The sequence below is a fragment of the Scyliorhinus canicula genome, chromosome 20 (genome assembly GCF_902713615.1).
Source record: "Scyliorhinus canicula chromosome 20, sScyCan1.1, whole genome shotgun sequence".
Classification (NCBI taxonomy): domain Eukaryota; kingdom Metazoa; phylum Chordata; class Chondrichthyes; order Carcharhiniformes; family Scyliorhinidae; genus Scyliorhinus; species Scyliorhinus canicula.
The window spans coordinates 7,256,760-7,275,610 of NC_052165.1; the positions used below are offsets into that span (position 1 = coordinate 7,256,760).

The 18,851-nt window shown below is 48.8% G+C and overlaps 1 protein-coding gene across 1 annotated transcript in view; it reads right to left on the bottom strand.

Annotated features, from left to right (window-relative positions):
• Positions 1-18,851, bottom strand: part of immp2l (inner mitochondrial membrane peptidase subunit 2) — a 619,736-nt gene that overhangs the window by 198,308 nt on the left and 402,577 nt on the right. The window contains exon 4 of the mRNA XM_038780189.1: positions 6,570-6,635. Coding sequence (XP_038636117.1) covers positions 6,570-6,635 — 66 coding nt within the window. The remainder of the gene's footprint in view (positions 1-6,569; positions 6,636-18,851) is intronic.

Below are 18,851 nucleotides of genomic sequence, written 5' to 3' on the forward strand. Positions count from 1 at the left end.
ACTGCAAGAGTTAATGAGGTGTCTAGAGTAGCCACTAGAGGGAGCTACAGTTACAACTATATAAGGCAGTGATGCTAATCCTTTTGGGGAGTGTATGTGCAGGAGTTAGCTGGAGAGAGTGAGAAGTACAAATGGTGTAAGTGAGAGCAGATCATAGTTTATATCAGTATTAAGATTAGCTGTAGATGAGTGTAGTTAAATGTTATTAATCAACTGTGTATTCTTTAGGAGTACGTGTCGAATCTAAATTAGTAGTGTTTATAAATTTATAGCTTTGTTCAAGTTAAAGCTATTTTGGAGTCTTCATGAACACTACCTCAACCATCCTGAATGTAGCAACACAAAGAACAGCACAGGCTGTCCATTTCCCCAAACAGGCCCATCAATTAATATTGTCCTGCTTTCACAATAGCGACTTTGGGGATGGGGGGGGGGGGGGGGGGGGGGGGAGCAGATCGATTACTGCTCACCCAATCCCCCCACCCCACACATTTCCTCTTCAGAATTAATATTGGGGCTGAAATATATGCCAGGAGCAAACAAAGAGATAGAATTACAATGAACAAATGAAAAATGTAATCGAGAGAGAGGCACATTGTCATTTTTAAAACATTTCGTCCATGTGTAATGCCACAGGGAATCAAGCAGTTTAAAAAATATTTTGATGCTTTTCTACTGTCGGCTGCATCGTTTCACACACCACCTCCATATTATGGGAATGGCATCAACTGATTTAATTGGCAGATTTATTCCTCACCTTACACTATCTGCACATTCTTTTGCCCCTTTACGCCTCTCCAGTCCACTGATGTTCTTTTATATAAACAAATATTTGAGCTTACAAATCACTCCGGGTTCTGAAGGAGATTCGTATCCGACTCAAAAGGTTAACTCTGTTTCTCTCTCCACATGTGGTGCCAGACCTCTTGAGATTTTGCAGCACTCCCTGTTTTTATTACAGATCACTTCACCCATCTGCACGTTCTGCGCGATTGGCATATCTGCTTTGCCATTTTTACCAAGATGCTGAATGGAATGTTTCCGCTTGGCAGACTCGGGCAGGGCAGGCGGTATGTTTCCTGCGGTACTGCAGATTTCAATGCTTGGAAATTTCAATGCTTGCAAGATCTTTAATTATGCTTCCTTGAGGAGCTCCCGAATCACATGGCAGGATGGGCAGTGATTCGCCCACCTCGCCGTCAGCTAATAGGGTGAAAGGTCCTGCCGCCGTATTTAAATGCCAGCCAAATGAACACATTCGTTCTCTGCAGCCCAGCTGTGTTCACCGTCAATTTGAGATGGCTCCCAGGGATAAGGAGAGTGTCATGGAAGTCAACATGCAGCTCACTATAAACTCACACTTTCATTATGGCATCATGCACCTAAAGTGTTACACTCCTCATGGTTCTCATGCCATACTAGCGGGACAGATATCATGCCAGTTATCAAACCTCCTATGGACACTCTAACATCACCAGCATTGTCACTACCGTGTTGCAAAAAAGAGCATCTTCAGCCCTTACTGGGGAGGGTCCAACACACACAGCAGGTATGCATGCTTCCCAACCTCTGCTCCATCCCTTCTCATCTCATACCTTCCATTTGTCTTCATGCAGGCCGAGCTTGCCCACAACAGGGGGTAGGAATGCCGGATGGGAGGAGGAACATCCAACAAACTGGAGCTCACCCCTCTCAAAGTGGATGTCACTGAGTTGGCAGGGGAAGACAGGGATCGCAAAGGTGATCGGCCTCTCGCAGAAAGCCAGTACGGAGGATCCTTCCAAGGACTGATCGGAACCAGACATTCACAGAGTGACAGTTGGATTCAGCCTGCTCATGAACTAAACCTATCTTCTCTCTCTCCAAGGCAGCACCAGGCCCACACAGACCATCAGAGCTACCATGGGCCGCAGCTCCCAGGCTACCTCAGGTGAAGACATGGCACTCTCCGCACTCATCACCAGCACGGGTTATTCATAAAGGCCCTCGCCTGAGGTGTGCTGATCCTCAGGTTAAACCACCACCAGTCAGCTCTCCCCCTAAAAGGGGAAAGCAGCCTCTGGTCATCTGGGACTATGGCGATGTTACCTCACCAGCGTAGTGTCACACACCACTGTGGGGCATCTTCGCATGGAATCTGACCATCATTGCCCTCTTCAGGTTTCTGCCATTCCAGGTCTTTGTCGCCCAAGGAGTTATCAGCCTCCTCTATGGCTCCCTCTTTGAAGCAGTAGGTTATGTGGGATGCAACAGATTACAATCATAGAACATACAGTGCAGAAGGAGGCCATTCAGACCATCTAGTCTGCACCGACCCTATTAAGCCCTCACATCCATCCTATCCCCGTAAACCAAAAAACCTCCTAACCTTTTTGGTCACTAAGGGCAATTTATCACGGCCAATCCACCTAACCTGCACATCTTTGGACTGTGGGAGGAAACCGGAGCACCCGGAGGAAACCCACGCAGACACAGGGAGAACGTGCAGACTCCACACAGACAGTGACCCAGCGGGGAATCGAACCTGGGACCCTGGCGCTGTGAAGCCACAGTGCTAGCCACTTGTGCTACCGTGCTGCCCAGAGGACACCCTCGCTGGAGAGCACTGCAGAGCCCCACCTGAGTACTCCAAACATTGGAAGCGCATCTTCGGGGTGCCAATGATTTGTTCAATGATGAATCCTGCAGACAGTATCACTACTGGGAAACCAGTACCACTACTGGGAAACCAGTATCACTACTGGGAAACCAGTGCCACTACTGGGAAACCAGTATCACTACTGGGAAACCAGTATCACTACTGGGAAACCAGTATCACTACAGGGAAACCAGTATCACTACTGGGAAACCAGTATCACTACTGGGAAACCAGTATCACTACTGGGAAACCAGTATCACTACTGGGAAACAAGTATCACTACTGGGAAACCAGTATCACTACTGGGAAACCAGTATCACTACTGGGAAACCAGTATCACTACTGGGAAACAAGTATCACTACTGGGAAACCAGTATCACTACTGGGAAACCAGTATCACTACTGGGAAACCAGTATCACTACTGGGAAACCAGTACCACTACTGGGAAACCAGTACCACTACTGGGAAACCAGTACCACTACTGGGAAACCAGTATCACTACTGGGAAACCAATACCACTACATTAAACATTAATGTGTGGGGACTGAGAGATGCCGTTTAGATTCCCCGTGGACCCCTGGAATGAGCCACTTATAAAAATGTTGAGTGCAGAGGTGATCTTCTGGAGCACTGGCAGAGGATGTCCTCCCAGCCCATACCGCCATTAGACCCTGGTGCAGAATGTGACAGTGTGAGCCACCACATCCATTGATAATCATCAACATGTGACAACAAACAAAATCCAAATCCAAATGTCGATGTTCGTGTTCCTCTGATAAAAATGGAACCCCGTGCAGCGAAGGTAGACCTCCCTCTGCTCATTCTCCAGCTTCCCTCAATAACTGGAGCCCATAGTTATTGTGGTGGACATTTCTGCCCTCCCCCCCAAACACATCACTATGGATGCCCCCATGTCCCTTGTGCACCTCAACCCCCCCCCCCCCACCATTTTCAGCTGTGTGAATGATCACCTATGGAGGCAACCCACACCCTTCCCTCACGAGAGCTTCAATATCCCCAAATTTATTACATTTTCCCCACTTACAGGCTGCCTCCCGTCACCATGACCATCCCATCAAGACACATACCCGCAGGGCCACTGAGTATGTGACCATAACCATGCCCCACAAACCAAAATGTGCCTTAACCCCATTGAGAAGACAGGCCTTGCCCCTTCCTGGAGCATGGCCTGCAGAGCATTAGGACTGTCTTCAATCTCTCAACCTGACCTTTTGGCCTCACTATTGGAACTATGGCTGTCTATCACTATACCCTTCGCCGCCCATGCACACATCTAGTCACCACACTGTAGTAAGAATGTTATTGATCTAGAAAGGGTGCAGAGGAGATTCACCAGAATGTTGCCTGGGCTGGAGTGTCTCAGCTATTGAGAGAGGCTAGATAAGCTACGGTTGTTTTCCTTAGAGCAGAGAAGGAGGAAGAGGGGCCGGGGCAACCTTACCGAGGTTAAATAATCATGAAGGATATGTATAGGGTAGAAAGAAAGAAACCTTTCCCCTCAGTTGATGGGTCAAAACCAGAGGGAATAGATTTAAGGTAATTAACAGGAGAAATTTTTTTTCACTCAAAGGGTGGTGGGAATCTGGAACGCATTGTTGGGAAATGGGATTAGAATAGATCGGCGTTTGATGGCTGGCACAGACTCGATGGGCTGTAGGGCCGGATTCTGTGCTGTAAAACTCTATGATTTCAACACCAATTCCCTCCCTGCCTCCATTGGTCTCTGCGTAAAACTCACCACCCTCTCTCTTGCGCAAGCCTTAAACCCTGCCTTCCCATCATGAGTGTGCATGCAACCCTTCCCTCTTGTGCTTCATTAACCAGCCCCCCTCAGACTCTGCAGTCTGCATGTATTCCTTTCCACTTGCGCCACACAAAGCCCACCGTGTCTGCATTCACCCATTCAAAGTGTTGGTTTGCAGAACCCCCACCCCAAACATTCCCCGATCATTCCTCTGCCTGCCACCTTTCACTCCCCCCCCCCCCCCCCCCCCCCCCCCGCCCCACCCACCCCTCCGATCTAACCCTCCCCTGTTCCCTTCACTCTCATGTTCTTTGTCCCCCCCCCGGCCGGTCCCCATGCTGGTATCTGCAGCCCCGCCTGAGACCCAAAGCACAAACTGAGTGTGGTCCTCGCAGAGGAGGGCTGCACCCAATGTGATCCGCCCCACGACACAACCATCTCCAGCCTCACGTTTCACTGACAACGCAGAGCGACGCTGTTGCCTGTCAGCTTTGAACGCTGCACTCACCTCAAAGTCACGAGCTAAGTGAGGGTGGACAGTCACATGCTACTTATATCCGGTCATGGCTTGCCGAATTCCCCGCTTGCTGGGCACATAATTGGGAGGAAGAACGTGATCCGGGCGACTTGCGTTTTAGAACACATATTCGTGACACGCTAATACATGAAAATGGGCTTCCCAACATGGATCAGTGGGAACGCTGATCTGCTTGGGGTTGGCGGAATTTTCCCATGGGCAGATTTCAGAGTTTGGTCCTCACTCCGTACTTCCTGCTCCCGCCGCTGTGAAACCTCCCGCTGGTGCGACCCGAAAGTTCCCTAATTCACTCTTCATTTCCAATGATGGATGGAGAAGCTGAAACATATCAGGGAGGCGGTGGCGTAGTGGTATTGTCGCTGGACCAGAGACCCAGAGCAATGCTCTGGGGACTCAGGTTCAAATCTCACCACTGCAGATGGTGAAATTTGAATTCAATAAAAAAAAGAAATGTGGAATCAAAAGTCTAGTGATGATCGTGAAACTATTGTCGATTGTCTTAAAAACCCATCTGGTTCACTGATGTCCTTTAGGGAAGGAAATCTGCTGTCCTTACCCGGTCTGGCCTATATGTGACTCCAGACAGCAATGTGGTTGATGCTTAACTGTTCCCTCAAGGGCAATTAGGGATGGGCAATAAATGCTGGCAGAGCCAGCGACGCCCACATCCCATGAACAAATAAAATCAATATCCTATCTTTTCTCCCTCCAGATGCTGACTGATCTGCTGTTAATTTTCAGCTTTTTCTGCATTCCTTTCCAACGCTTGGTTCATCCGTCACTTTTGTCAATCGAACAGCCGTCTCTGGAGCTTTCTATTACAAGTAAGTAGATCTTTGTATGATGTTCTGTCTGTCAAATATGCTGCACAACCCCACATAAATAGATGAAAGATTCCTAACCAAGACAGCTCCAGCGAAACGGGTGCTCAATAACGGCCTTCAAAACCATATTACACGCTTTAGAAAGCATTGCATGAAAACTAAGCACAAGGACTGACATTACATCCTAAAGCACTCACAATCTACCTGGTTAAAACAATGCAACTTTGTCACTGAATTTCCTGCTCTCCAACTTAATGTCAAAATAGCAAGTAGGAGAATCAAAGAATAATGAAAAAGGTAGGAGTCATTTTCCGTCCATTTCTCATTTAAATCTCATAACCACCAGGGTGATCAATTTCTAAACCCTATTAGTTCTGCTTCTGCCAGCTATTTGGATTCTCATTTCAAGATCACCTTGCAATGCGAAACTGCACGGACAGACCATTTTAATGCAAGATTTATGATAAGTGCCACGGCGAGAGCATATTTACCAAGTGTGCAAAAACCAACGACTAAACGGGCAAAATACACATTTTCATCGCCAGAAGGGAGTATGTTAAATATTTAGGATTTTAGTAATAGCTCAGAAATAGATTAGCAACATTGAATTTGCTTTGGTTGCAACATGAAAAGGCGGCATTTCTTTTTTTTAAAAAGCATCAAAGCAATTTGGCCTTTTTAATATGTCACCATGACAATCTCAAGAATTCAGAATGGAAATTCAGCTGAGGTATCATACTTGATTGACTGCCATATATCACAAAAATCTTAAGAACCAAGTCATTACAACACAGAATGCTTACCTGATGATATCTCCTTCAAGGGCAATGACTCGCTTGATTATTTTCTGTTCTGGGTCTTTGGGTGACCTGAAATAAAAGGACAAGGTTATACAATCTGTAATGTCCTTTAACATTTGATTGGTTTAAGGAAACTCATTGAAATAGAGACCATTAGAGCCATATGGGAACCGCTGTGCTCCTTGACACGGTGTATCAATCACAGTTAAGATCCACTGTGAAGTTGTATCTTATCAGAATCCAACTCCATCATGTAAAAGCAATATATAAAAGACTTTTGAGTAGCTGTGAGGCTTTTGAAATAACTTCTGAGTATTGTGTCAAAGTAAATCAAGAAATCATTTATAGTTGTGAGATACGGAAAAATTACTTAAAGCCACAATGAACAACATGTCAGTCACAGTATTCCTTCCAGACACAAACATTTTCATATTTGAAAGCCTTCACAACCTTATGAACCACAAATTAATATACTCCTGGACGAAATACACTTAACTGAAGGCGCATTTGTTCACTGTAAAATTCAGTAACATTGTTCAAGAAGCATGTAGCTCTTTAAAAATTCTTTCATGGGATTTTGGGCTCTGTGACAAGTTCAGTATTTGTTGCCCATCATTAATGGCCCTCGTTTTGGGTGGTTTGCCAAGTCAACCACATTTCTCTGGACCTTGAGTCACGGGAAGGCCAGATCAGGTAACGATAGCAGACTTGTCAGAAAGAACATTAGTGAATCGGATGAGTTTTTTAAAAAAACAATCCATGGTACTTGGCAAGGTCACCAGTACTGAGACTAGAAGCTGGATTCTCCGCCTCGCGACGCCGAAAGCGGGAATCGCGATCGGGCGGAGAATCGGGAGTCTGGCAAAAACCGAGGTTTTTGCCCGGCGCCGATTCAGGCGCCATGCACCGGTCCCTCCCCGGCAGTGAAAACAAGGTTTGCGCCGGCACGGGCGTGCAAGACAGGCGTTTGCATGCATTGAAATGTGATTAATGGCGTGGACAATTTATGCTTCGCCTTTCCGCGATGGGTCGCCTCGCGTGCACAAATTACCACAAGTATTTATAAACAGGCCTGTCCAACAACCTGTCCTGGTCCCTCCCATGCCGACACTATAGTTAATAAAGCCCACCAACGACTCTACTTTCACAGAAGACTAAGGAAATTTGGCATGTCAACTACGACCCTCACCAACTTCTATAGATGCACCATAGAAAGCATTCTTTCTGGTTGTATCACAGCTTGGTATGGTGCCTGCTCTGCCCAAGACCGTAGGAAACTACAAAAGGTCGTGAATATAGCCCAGTCCATTACCCAAACCAACCTCCCATCCATTGATTCTATCTATAATTCCCGCTGCCTTGGAAAGGCAGCCAGCATAATTAAGGACCCCACGCACCCCGGACATACTCTCTTCCACCTTCTTCCGTCAGGAAAAAGATACTAAAGTTTGAGGTCACGTACCAACCGACTCAAGAACAGCTTCTTCCCTACTGCCATCAGACTTTTGAATGAACCTACCTTGTATTAAGTTGATCTTTTCTCGACACCTTGCTATAACTGTAACATTATATTCTGCAGTCTCTCCTTCCTTCCCTGTGTACGGTATGCATTGTTTGTACAGCATGCAAGAAACAATACTTTTCACTGTACACTAATACATGTGACAATAATAAATCAAATCAAATCCAAATCAGGGGCTGGGGGGGCGGCATGGTAGCCCAGTGGTTAGCACTGCTGCCTCATGGCGCCGAGGTCCCAGGTTCGATCCCGGCCACGGGTCACTGTCCGTGTGGGGTTCGCACCTTCGCCCCGTGTTTGCGTGGGTTTAGCCCCCACAACCCAAAAAGATGTGTAGGATAGGTGGATTGGCCACGCTAAATTGCCCCATAATTGGAAAAATAAAATTCTGTACTTTAAATTAAAAAGCACCGAAAAATAGTTGAAAACCGTCTGGCTTGCTGGGGGGCTACCTGGGCCGGGGAGGTGGCGGGTAACAACTTGGTGCCAGATCCGTGGATTCAATGTGCAGTCTGTCTTTTCAAAGCTCTCCTCTGCTGCTACTTACAGGCCCCTGGCTACTCACACTGCTGAGTGCTGTTGTATCCTTTGAATGTTCAGAAGGCCTCTGGTCCTCTGGAAGCCCACCCAGGCCAATGGCGAAATTCCTCTGTGCCCCCTTGTTGAATTAGCGTGGTGATAGTGTCACACAACATGATGGAGAGTATCATCAATGTGAAGTCGTGACTTTGTCTTCACAAAGGGGGGATTGACTGCACTCATGTCACTCTTTGCGCCCCGTGGCATCAGGCAGTCCCCTTCCTGAACAGGAAAGGGTTCCACTCCTTCAACATCCAGTGTGTGACCACCAGATGCGATTCATACACGTGTGTGCACGTTTTCCAAGGAGCGTGCATGACAGTTACATCCTCAGCAATTGATGATGCCTGCCACATTCGAGGGTCACCCCAGGTTGCAGGGATGGCTTGAAGGAGGTCTTGGCTGATGACGGCAGTGAGGAGGCCAGAGATCGCATCATAGGCCCGATACAACAAGGCTCACAGTGCCACCCTCAGTGATAGAGTGATGTATCGGCCTCCAGAAGAGGAGCTTCTGCTGGATTGACAGGTCCTGAGGCCCTCCTGCATCGTGGTGGGCTGCTGTGCCCTACAGAATCTTGCTTGGCAGTGGGGCAATGACTTTCCTGAGGAAGAGCCCGAGGAGTGGCACGTATCCATGGAGGAGGAGGACATTCAGGAGTGTGTTGAGGAAGAGGCCAATGAGGATCTGGAGGATAGAGGCCAAATGTGAGGTGCACATGGACAGGAGGTATAGGAACGCTCCCATCACTTCCCGTTCTACGGAGCAGGGTCAGCACATTGTCCGACAGTGCTCATTGAAATATGATCATCGGGCACGATCCAGATTGTGCCAGGCATAGTGGGTAAGTGTATTAATCTCGCTCGGAGCCTGGCACGAAATCTGTTTTGGGCCTCTCTCATTATGCATCTGGCTCAGCGCAGCAGGAAAATCACACCTAAAATGTTTAATAGATATTGTGTCCTTCACTGTAAAGATGTACTCAAATGCAAAGTGTCTGTATCCTCTCTCAGGAATAGCAATCACCTTGGATAAGTAAAGCTTCATCGAGATCGCAAATAGAATTTAAATAATACGCGTATCTTTTTATATGTGTTACACACTGCTCTGAGAATTATACAAAACTGCTTGAAGATTCTGTAAGAAATGCTAAGAAATGGCTGTCACTTGTCAAAGCCGTCATTGTACAATAGTTTGTCAGAGTGTTTTAATTGGGCTGTAATCTGCCGCATCATGATATTTAATGGTGACTGCCGTGAGTTAGACTGGCGTTGAATATTCAGGATTTTAAACTTTTTTTCTTGCTAAGTTGCTGAAAATGCGAGCTGATATAACATTGCAGTGAGGTAAACCAGGTATCTGGGGCCCCAAGTGAACAGGACAACCAACAATGTCCACCTGTGGCCAGTCAGAGTGAAGGTCTGTGATACAGTGCCCCGAACCTGCTCTGCCAATAGGATCACGACTGATCTGACTGAAACCTCAACTCCATACTCCCACTGAATCCCGATAAGCTTTCACCCCCTTATTTGTCACTTGGCTAGACAACTGGTTCGCCAGCAGCGCGGGTTCAATTCCCAAACCAGCTGAGGTTATTCATGAATTCTCAACCTTACCCCTCGCCTGAGGTGTGGTGATCCTCGGGTTAAATCGCCACCAGTCAGCTCTCCCCCCTCAAGGGGGAAAGCAGTCTATGGTCATCTGGGGCTATGGTGAATTTACCTTTACGCCACTCGACACAAGTGATTTCTTGTCTTTATCATTTTTCATCTCTACAAAAAACGCTTCTGCTTCCTGGTTTCCTCAACTTGGATCATCTTTGCTAATGTGCTAATATTATCCTCAATCAATGAAGCCACCCCTCCACCTTTTCCTGGCATCCTGTCCTTCCTAAATGTCACACACCCTTCAATATTCAGGTCCCAGTCTACATCATCCTATAACTACGTCACTACAATGGTTATAGAATTTACAGTACAGAAGGCGGCCATGGAGTCTGCACCGGCCCTTGGAAAGAGCACGATACCCAAGCCCTCACCTCTACCCTATCCCCATAACCCAGTAACCCCACCCAACCTTTTTGGACACTACGGGCAATTTAGCCTGGCCAATCCACCTAACCTGCACATCTTTGGACTGTGGCAGGAAACCGGAGCACCCGGAGGAAACCCACGCACACACGGGGAGAACGTGCAGACTCCGCACAGACAGTGACCCAAGCCGGGAATCGAACCTGGGGCCCTAGAGCTGAGAAGCAACTGTGCTAACCGCTATGCTACCGTGCTGTCCACGGTATCAGGTTGTATTTAATATATTTCATCTGCTTTGTTTCGAATGTGATGTGCATTCAGATACAGAGCCATTATCTTTGGCATGTTTAGCCTTGACTGCTGATTAACTCTTAGGTTTGTACTTTATCTGGGGCAGCACGGTGGCCTAGTGGTTAGCACACCCGCCTCACGGCGCTGAGGTCCCAGGTTCGATCCCGGCTCTGGGTCACTGTCCGTGTGGAGTTTGCACATTCTCCCCGTGTCTGCGTGGGTTTCACCCCCACAACCCAAAAATGTGCAGAGTAGGTGGATTGGACACGCTAAATTGCCCCTTAATTGGAAAAAATAATTGGGTAATCTAAATTAAAAAAAAAAAAAAAAAAAAAAGGTTTGTACTTTATCCCCTCCCGTCACATTCTCTTTATCATTTCTGATATTAACATCTTCCTCTCTTGCCTCGTTTCTGCTCTTTGATCGACACATCTTCACAAATTTGATCCCGTGACCCCACTATTTAGTTTAAAACCCTCTCTACTTCCCTAGTTAAGCGTCTGCTCGAATACCAGTCCCAGCATCCTCTCAGCATTTACCCTGTCAAAACCCGTAAGAATCCGATATGTTTCAATGAGATCACCTCTCATTCTTCTAAATTCCAATGAGCAGAGTCCCAACCTGTTTAACCTTTGCTCTTAAGACAATCCCTCCATACCGGGGTTCATCCCAGTGAACCTTCTCTGAACCACCTCCAATGGGATGGATTCTCCACTCCCCCAGACGTGTATTTCTTGGCGGTGTGCCATTCGCCGGCAGCTGGATTTTCTAATCCCGCTGCTTGTCGATGGGATTTCCCTTTGAAGACATCCCACGCGTCGGGAAACCTGTGGGCAATGATGTGCTGTAGGCGGGAACAGAGAACCCAACGGCCACAGAATTCCAGCCAACATCTTTCCTTAAATAAGGGGACCAAATCTGATCACAGTTCTCCAGATATGGTCCCACCAGTACCTTTTACAGCTGCAGCAAGACCTCCCAACTCTTATACTCCAACCCCCTTGAAATAAGGGCCAACTTTCCATTAGCCTTCCTGATTACCTGCTGCACCTTTGTGCTAGCTTTCTGTGTTCCATGCACAAGTAGCCCCAAGTCCCTTTGTGTTGCAGCTTCCCAATCTGTTTAGCATGGAGATAAACTGGAGCTGTGAATCATAGAATCTTTGCATCGAAGGAAGCTACTAAACCCAACACTCCTCATTGAAAGATCTGTCCAATTAATCTCACTCTTCTGCCATTTCCCAATAGCCTTTCAAATGTTTCCTTTCCATATACCATACAGGTGGCACAGTGGTTAGCCTCGCAGCTCCAGGGTCCCAGGTTCGATTCCCGGCTTGGGTCAATGTCTGTGCGGAGTCTGCACGCTCTTCCTGTATCAGCGTGGGTTTCCTCCGAGTGCTCCGGTTTTCTCCCACAGTCCAAAGATGTACAGGTTAGGTGGATTGGCCATGCTAAATTGCCCATTAGTTCCCTAAAGGTTAGGTGGGGGTAGGGTGGGGGTGTGGGCTTAAGTAGGGTGCTTTTTCCGAAGGCCGGTGCAGCCTTGAAGGGCCGAATGGACTCCTTCTGCACTGTAGGGAATCTACGGATTGTATGGATATGTATATTCAATTCTCATTTGAACATTTAATCAGCTTTTGTTTCAAGGATCGCTTTCCAGATCATTACAACTCGCAACATAAACCCGTCTCGTCTCGTTGCTTAATCTTTAGCCAATCTGTATTCCCAGTTAATACCTGCAAGTAAAAACAAGCTTGCCTCATTAACTCTATTAAAACCCCTCATAACTTTGGAACACCTCCGTTAAATTTAACCTTCCTGCTCCAAAGAAGCTTCTCGAGTCTCTCCACGGAATTGAAGCCCGTCATCCCTGTTATCTTGTTAGTCTATCCCCTCTGCATCGTTCCAAAGGCCTTCCTAAAGCCTGGTGCCCACAATTGGGTATAATAATCGGGCTCAGGTAAAGATGCGATCAGAGGCATGACAAAGAAAAGGTGTCCTCTCTCAGCCCTGCATGGTAACCCCACTAATCAGGGAAACGTCCAAACGGGTAACCAGAAGAATAACCAAACTGTAAAAAAGGAAATACATTGAGTTTTGAAGGAAAACAATTGCCTAAAGAAGTAAACCTGATTTTACTGTTGCAGCAACGGACAATGCCCTTTACATCATCTAGGGAGCCACGGGAAAGCAGAATGAGAAACATCTGCAAACTGTTTTGGAAATCCTAAGACTTGGGTTCGCTGATCTCTGATGCCGAATGTGCTTGCTTCAAAATCATGAGATGCAAAGCTTGAATAAGCTGAAAGTACCTGTGAAGGAGCAGTAATCTCCTCAAGGGAGATAGATTTCTTTCCCTAACCCCCAGCACCATGTCTTATGCAACTGGTATGCAAGAGTTAGCCCAACAGCTGAATTGCATCAAAATGCATAAAATATAACGCAGTGCAGAAACATCCTCACCAGCCCAGTCCAGCCAGCCCACGCCAGCATTTATGCTGCACTTGAGCCTCCGCCCATCCTGACTCATTTTACTTTATCAGCAAAGACCTCTATTCCCTTCTTCTTCAAACACTTATCTAGGGTGCGATTTAACCAGTGCATTGCGGCCGGCGTGGAACTGATGCGGCGGATGAAAAGCGGGAAAGGCCAAAATTGAGATTCGCAGTTCAGTTCGCTATCTAACCCGCTGCTCCTGATGGCGAGTTCGGGATCTGACCCCCAAAATAGCGAGCATATCGTTAACCCTCATTTGCATTAACTTCCATCTCATTAGCGAGATTGAACTCGAATTGCAGCGGCCTCTCGGGAATGACCCGACTCGCCCGTGAGAAATCACGGGGGCGTGGTTTAGTGCCCCTCTCTTAAAAACGTGAAGCTGGCGCAATGGCTGCTGAGGGGAAGTAAAAGCCAATGGTTAAGTAGCATCCAATGTTGAACAGCAACCAAAGCCACGTAGTTCCATTGCTCCCTTTGAGTTTAAGCAAGCGCTGGTACACAACTCGTTTAAAAATTAACTTCCCAGTTAACAGAGACTGATTTAAAAAGGTGCTTTAAATATGACGGTCAGGTGCAGGGAAGGTGCTGTCACGTGTGTGGTGTTCTGTGGGTCCCTAATGCACCTTTGTTGTGTGTGTGTGTGGGGGGGGGGGGGGGGGGGGGGGATGAATGGACCCTATTTTACTCTGCCCCTGAGGATAGCATTCAGCCTCCACGAGCACACAGTCCTCGGTGCCACAGGAGCTCATTTTAACACACACCTCCCCCCCCCCCCCCCTACACAAAGTACACACTGGCTGCTGCCCATAGCGCCTGAATATAGCATTCACTGTATCAATGTTGTATGTAGATAAGCTTATCCACCTGAAGTGGCTTAAGACCAATCAATCCTTTGCATTTAAATCGTAACAGTGCCAATGTAAACACTTTCACTGCAACGAAGGAACTAGATATTTTAAGTTTGCCGGTCCTATTTTCTCCGAAGCAGAGCTTTATGAAAAACAGCCAAGTCCAGGTGGCCTTTAACTCGTAACGCCTTTCTGAATGATTTGCAGGGAATGGTACAGAAATCGCAGAAACGCCAAAGGAAAATTTGCCCCCAAACAGCAGGTCTCGTTCGGAGCCTGGAAGATGAAGGTTGAAGATTTTGGTTGTGGTGGAATAGTTGCCTGTCCAGTTGCGCACAAAGCTGTACAAATATATTCAGTTCGTCACTGGCAAATAATTAGCAAAGGGCAGGAAGGTTACAGATTGTGAAAACTACATGACAAATAACAAGTCACATTCACCATATGTCCCTCGAGTGCTTATTACCGCAAAGCGGTGAAGAGTGTCTTGAAGCATTTGCAGTGGCCGAAAGTCAGCACGATTGCAAATCAGTATGGTTACTGCTCCTCCTCGTGCCATTGACGTAGGATAAAGCTGTCTCATCATTGTCCATTGCAGTCATCTTTGTATGGTCATCAGATGAAGAAAGCTTCTTTCTCTGAATCTTCTTTAACTTGATGCTCCTGATAGTGAAGGAAAGCAGCTTGAGGCCACCGATTCTGAGCAGCACCCATTGGGCCCGGAGGATCACTGACCTGACAGAATCACACAGCGCAGAAGAGGCCCTTCGGCCCATCGAGTCTGCGCCGACTCATGAAAGCCACCTGACCGGCCTACCTAATCCCATTTGCCAACAGGGAGTTTTCTCATCCTGCTGTGAGAAAGCTGTGAGTGCATAGGACATAGAACATACAGCGCAGAAGGAGGCCATTCGGCCCATCGAGTCTGCACCGACCCTATCACTTCCACCCTATCCCCGTAACCCAACAACCTCTCCTAACCTTTTTGGACACTAAGGGGCAATTTATCACGGCCAATCCACCTAACCTGCACGTCTTTGGACTGTGGGAGGAAACCGGAGCATCCGGAGGAAACCCACGCAGACACGGGGTGAACGTGCAGACTCTGCACAGACAGTGACCCAGCGGGGAATCGAACCTGGGACCCTGGCGCTGTGAAGTCACAGTGCTATCCACTTGTGCTACCGTTATGCCTAAGCACTTCACAACTCTCAAGTGGCTTCTCGTGGGTATACATGCCATGTTTCACACCATGATTATTGCGTAGCATTTCAATCAAACTTTGAAGCCAACACTTTGCCTAAACTCTAGAAACCTCAGAACTGTAGAGGCAGCCAACAATCAAACACTCCAGAGCTAGGCTCCAGCACTGGGGATATCCTCGAGACCACAGGGTGAGTATGTGGATCAGTGGAGGGCACCTGACCCTAATGTTCCTGGCAGGAGACTAGTGGCTCCCGCTGTGGTTGGGGGTGAGTGTGCAGAGCGAGGTTTTCCAGTAAAACTGGCTCGCTGGGTAGCACTCTGAGAGAAGGCAGGACACGTCAGGGTGGGGGAGGCCTGGGGGATTGAGGGTCCCAGGGTGGAAAGCCCTAACTGATTGTCGGTCTCTCTCCTTCTCTAACTCCTTAAAGATATAATATCGGCCCGGCAGAGGCTCCTCCCGCAATGCTGGTGGCAGCCCAGCTGGTCAAACTCAGGAGTAGGCAGCGTCGACGCAGGCTGGAGGCTGCACCCAATGTGTAAGGGGCCGACGTACATCCTGAAGGCCCGGCCACCCATCAGGGGAGCAGGAACCCAGAGGGGGATGCCAGTGATGGCCCAAGGTGGCACAGGGGTGGTTGCTCTTTCGAGGAGATGACGGACAGCACATGGTGCAGGAGTTTCCGTCTCAACAAAGAGACAATGCGGCCCCTGTGCCATGTCCTTGCGGACCTCATGAAGGAGGAGGATGCCTGCCCCCGGTGGGGTGAAGGTCACCGGAACCCTCACCATCTGTGCAGCTGGATAATTCCGGGGTTCGAGCGGGTACTTGTGCAGCATTTCACAAGCTACAGCCGACAAGTGCATCCATGGGGCCACGGATGTCCTGTATGCCCAGGAATTAGAATTTATCTACTTTGAGTTGGACCAGGCTCAATAAGATACCCGAGCTGCAGGATTCTCTGCCACCACCGGCATGCCCAGGTCCGGGGGGGGGGGGGGGGGGGGGGGGGGGGGGGGGGGTAATTGCTCGCATTCATTTAAAAAAAAAAATTTAGTGTATCCAATTCATTTTTTTTTACCAATTAAGGGGCAATTTAGTGTGTTAAATTCACCTACCCCGCACATCTTTGGGTTGTGGGGGCGAAACCCAGGCAAACATGGGTATAATGTGCAAACTCCACATGGACAGTGACCCAGAGCCGGGATCGAACCTGGGACCTCGGCGCCGTGAGGCAGCCGGGATAACCCACTGCGCCACCGTGCTGCCCAATTGCTGACATTCATGTTGCCTTGCGTGCACCTGGGCATCATGGAGTGCCCTTCTTCAACAGGAAGGGGTTTCACTTCCTGAATGTTCAATTTGTGAACGCCCACTGCCTCCGGATCATGCATGTGTGTGCATGCTTCTCACGGAGCGTTCATGAGTGACATCCTGTGACATTTGGAAATCCTGGGCATCTGCAAGGACCAGCCACCCCTCCCCATCACTCCTTCCCAATATCTCCCCATCCCTTCTTCTCCCCAATCGCCCCTCCACCCTATTTCCCTCAGTCCACACTAATAACTCCCTCCCCGCTATTCTCCACCCTCCTGTCTCCGAACACCCTCCAAGGGTCTATGTAACATCAGTGCAGGGTGCCGGTACTGTCAGCGAGTTAATACACAAGATAGGAGAGATGATAATTCACTGTGAGATTAGCTCTGGTGTCCCTCAATTTATGCCAAAGTCTGTCTCCTGTCTTTCTGCTGACAGCTCACACCCATCATGGAGTCTGCATCAGGGGTCATTTGATTGTGGATCACTGTGCCCAGGGAGTTGGAGGAGTGGAGAGAAAGGGGGTGGGACGCAGGCAGGCACGCGGTGAAGATTAACGTGACAGAGGCTTCACATGTATCAGGTGTAACATGTTTTAATTGTCAACATTTGACATTCAATTTCCCCCTAGCTACAGATAGTTCCCGCAACATCCCCTACCCCAGTACCCACTCAGTGATTCTCTCTCATCCTGATCTTTTGTGATCTGCTGCTGCATTGAGTTGTGTCCCCAGGATGCACACCAGGGTCAAAATTCTCCGACCCCCCGCAGGGTCGGAGAATCGCCCGGGGCCGCCGGAAATCCCGCCCCCGCCGTGGCAGAAATTCTCTGCCACCCGGGAATTGACGGGGGCGGGAAACGCGCCGCACCGAGCGCCGAGCCCCCTGCGGCGATTCTCCGGCCCGCGATGGGCCGAAGTCCCGCCACTGAGAGGCCTCTCCTGCCACCGAAGTTTGAACCAACTCTGGTGGCGGCGGGATCGGCGCCCGGGGTCCTGGGGGGGGGCGCGGGCCGATCAGACCCCAGGGGGTTCCCCCACGGTGGCCAGGCCCACGATCGGGGCCCTCCGATCTGTGGGCGTGCCAGTGCCGTGAGGGCACTCTTTCCCTTCTGCCGCCGCCATGGCCTCCACCATGCCAGACACGGAAGAGAATCCCCCAGCGCGCATGCGCCGGTGGTGACGTCACCACCGGTCCATGCGGCAACCGGCGAAGGCCTTTCGGCCAGCCCCGGCGCCGGGCGTCAAAGGTCGCTGGTGCCGGTTTTGGCACCAGTCGGCGTGGTGCCAACCGCACGGCGCGGGCCTAGCCCCTCAATGTGAGGGCTTGGCCTGCAAAGGTGCGGAGAATTCCGCATCTTTGGGGAGGCCCGACGCCGGAGTGGTTGGCGCCACTCCGCTACGCCGGGACCCCCCGCCCCGCCGGGTAGGGGAGAATCCCACCCCAGAGGTGGTGGCAGCCTGCTGCTTTTCACATCCTGTGGCTTTTGATACCCTTGGCGGACGTCCTCTAGAGGGGCCGAAGGGCACCAAACGACTTACCAGTGTCACTGCCGTCACCGTGCCACCCTGTTTTGCCCGCTGCTCTTGAGATGCGGCGGTGTCATGAGGTGGAATCCAAAGGAACTGGAGACACCGCCGTCAGATTTTCATTGCTGTTGGAGGTATTATAAATATAAGACTTTTATTTTGCTTCTTTCTTCTGCCTCTTTCGTTTCTCTCTCTTAATCCAATATTTCTATCCCTCCCTTTATTTCTTTTTGCTCCTGACATTTAATTAGTGTTATGTGAGAGTACCTTTAAGAAATGAGTGTGTATAAAAATATCTGTAGTGGATGTACCTTTAAGAAATGAGTGTTTATCAGTGATGTCAGAGTGTGGGTGGAGCTGGGCTGTCAGTCTGCTTTTACTTTCGCTTTAGGCTGTCTGCTACAGGGTGTGTTTAGTTTCGTTTTAGATTGGGAGAAGCTGCAGTCACAGCGAGATGTGTATGAATCTTT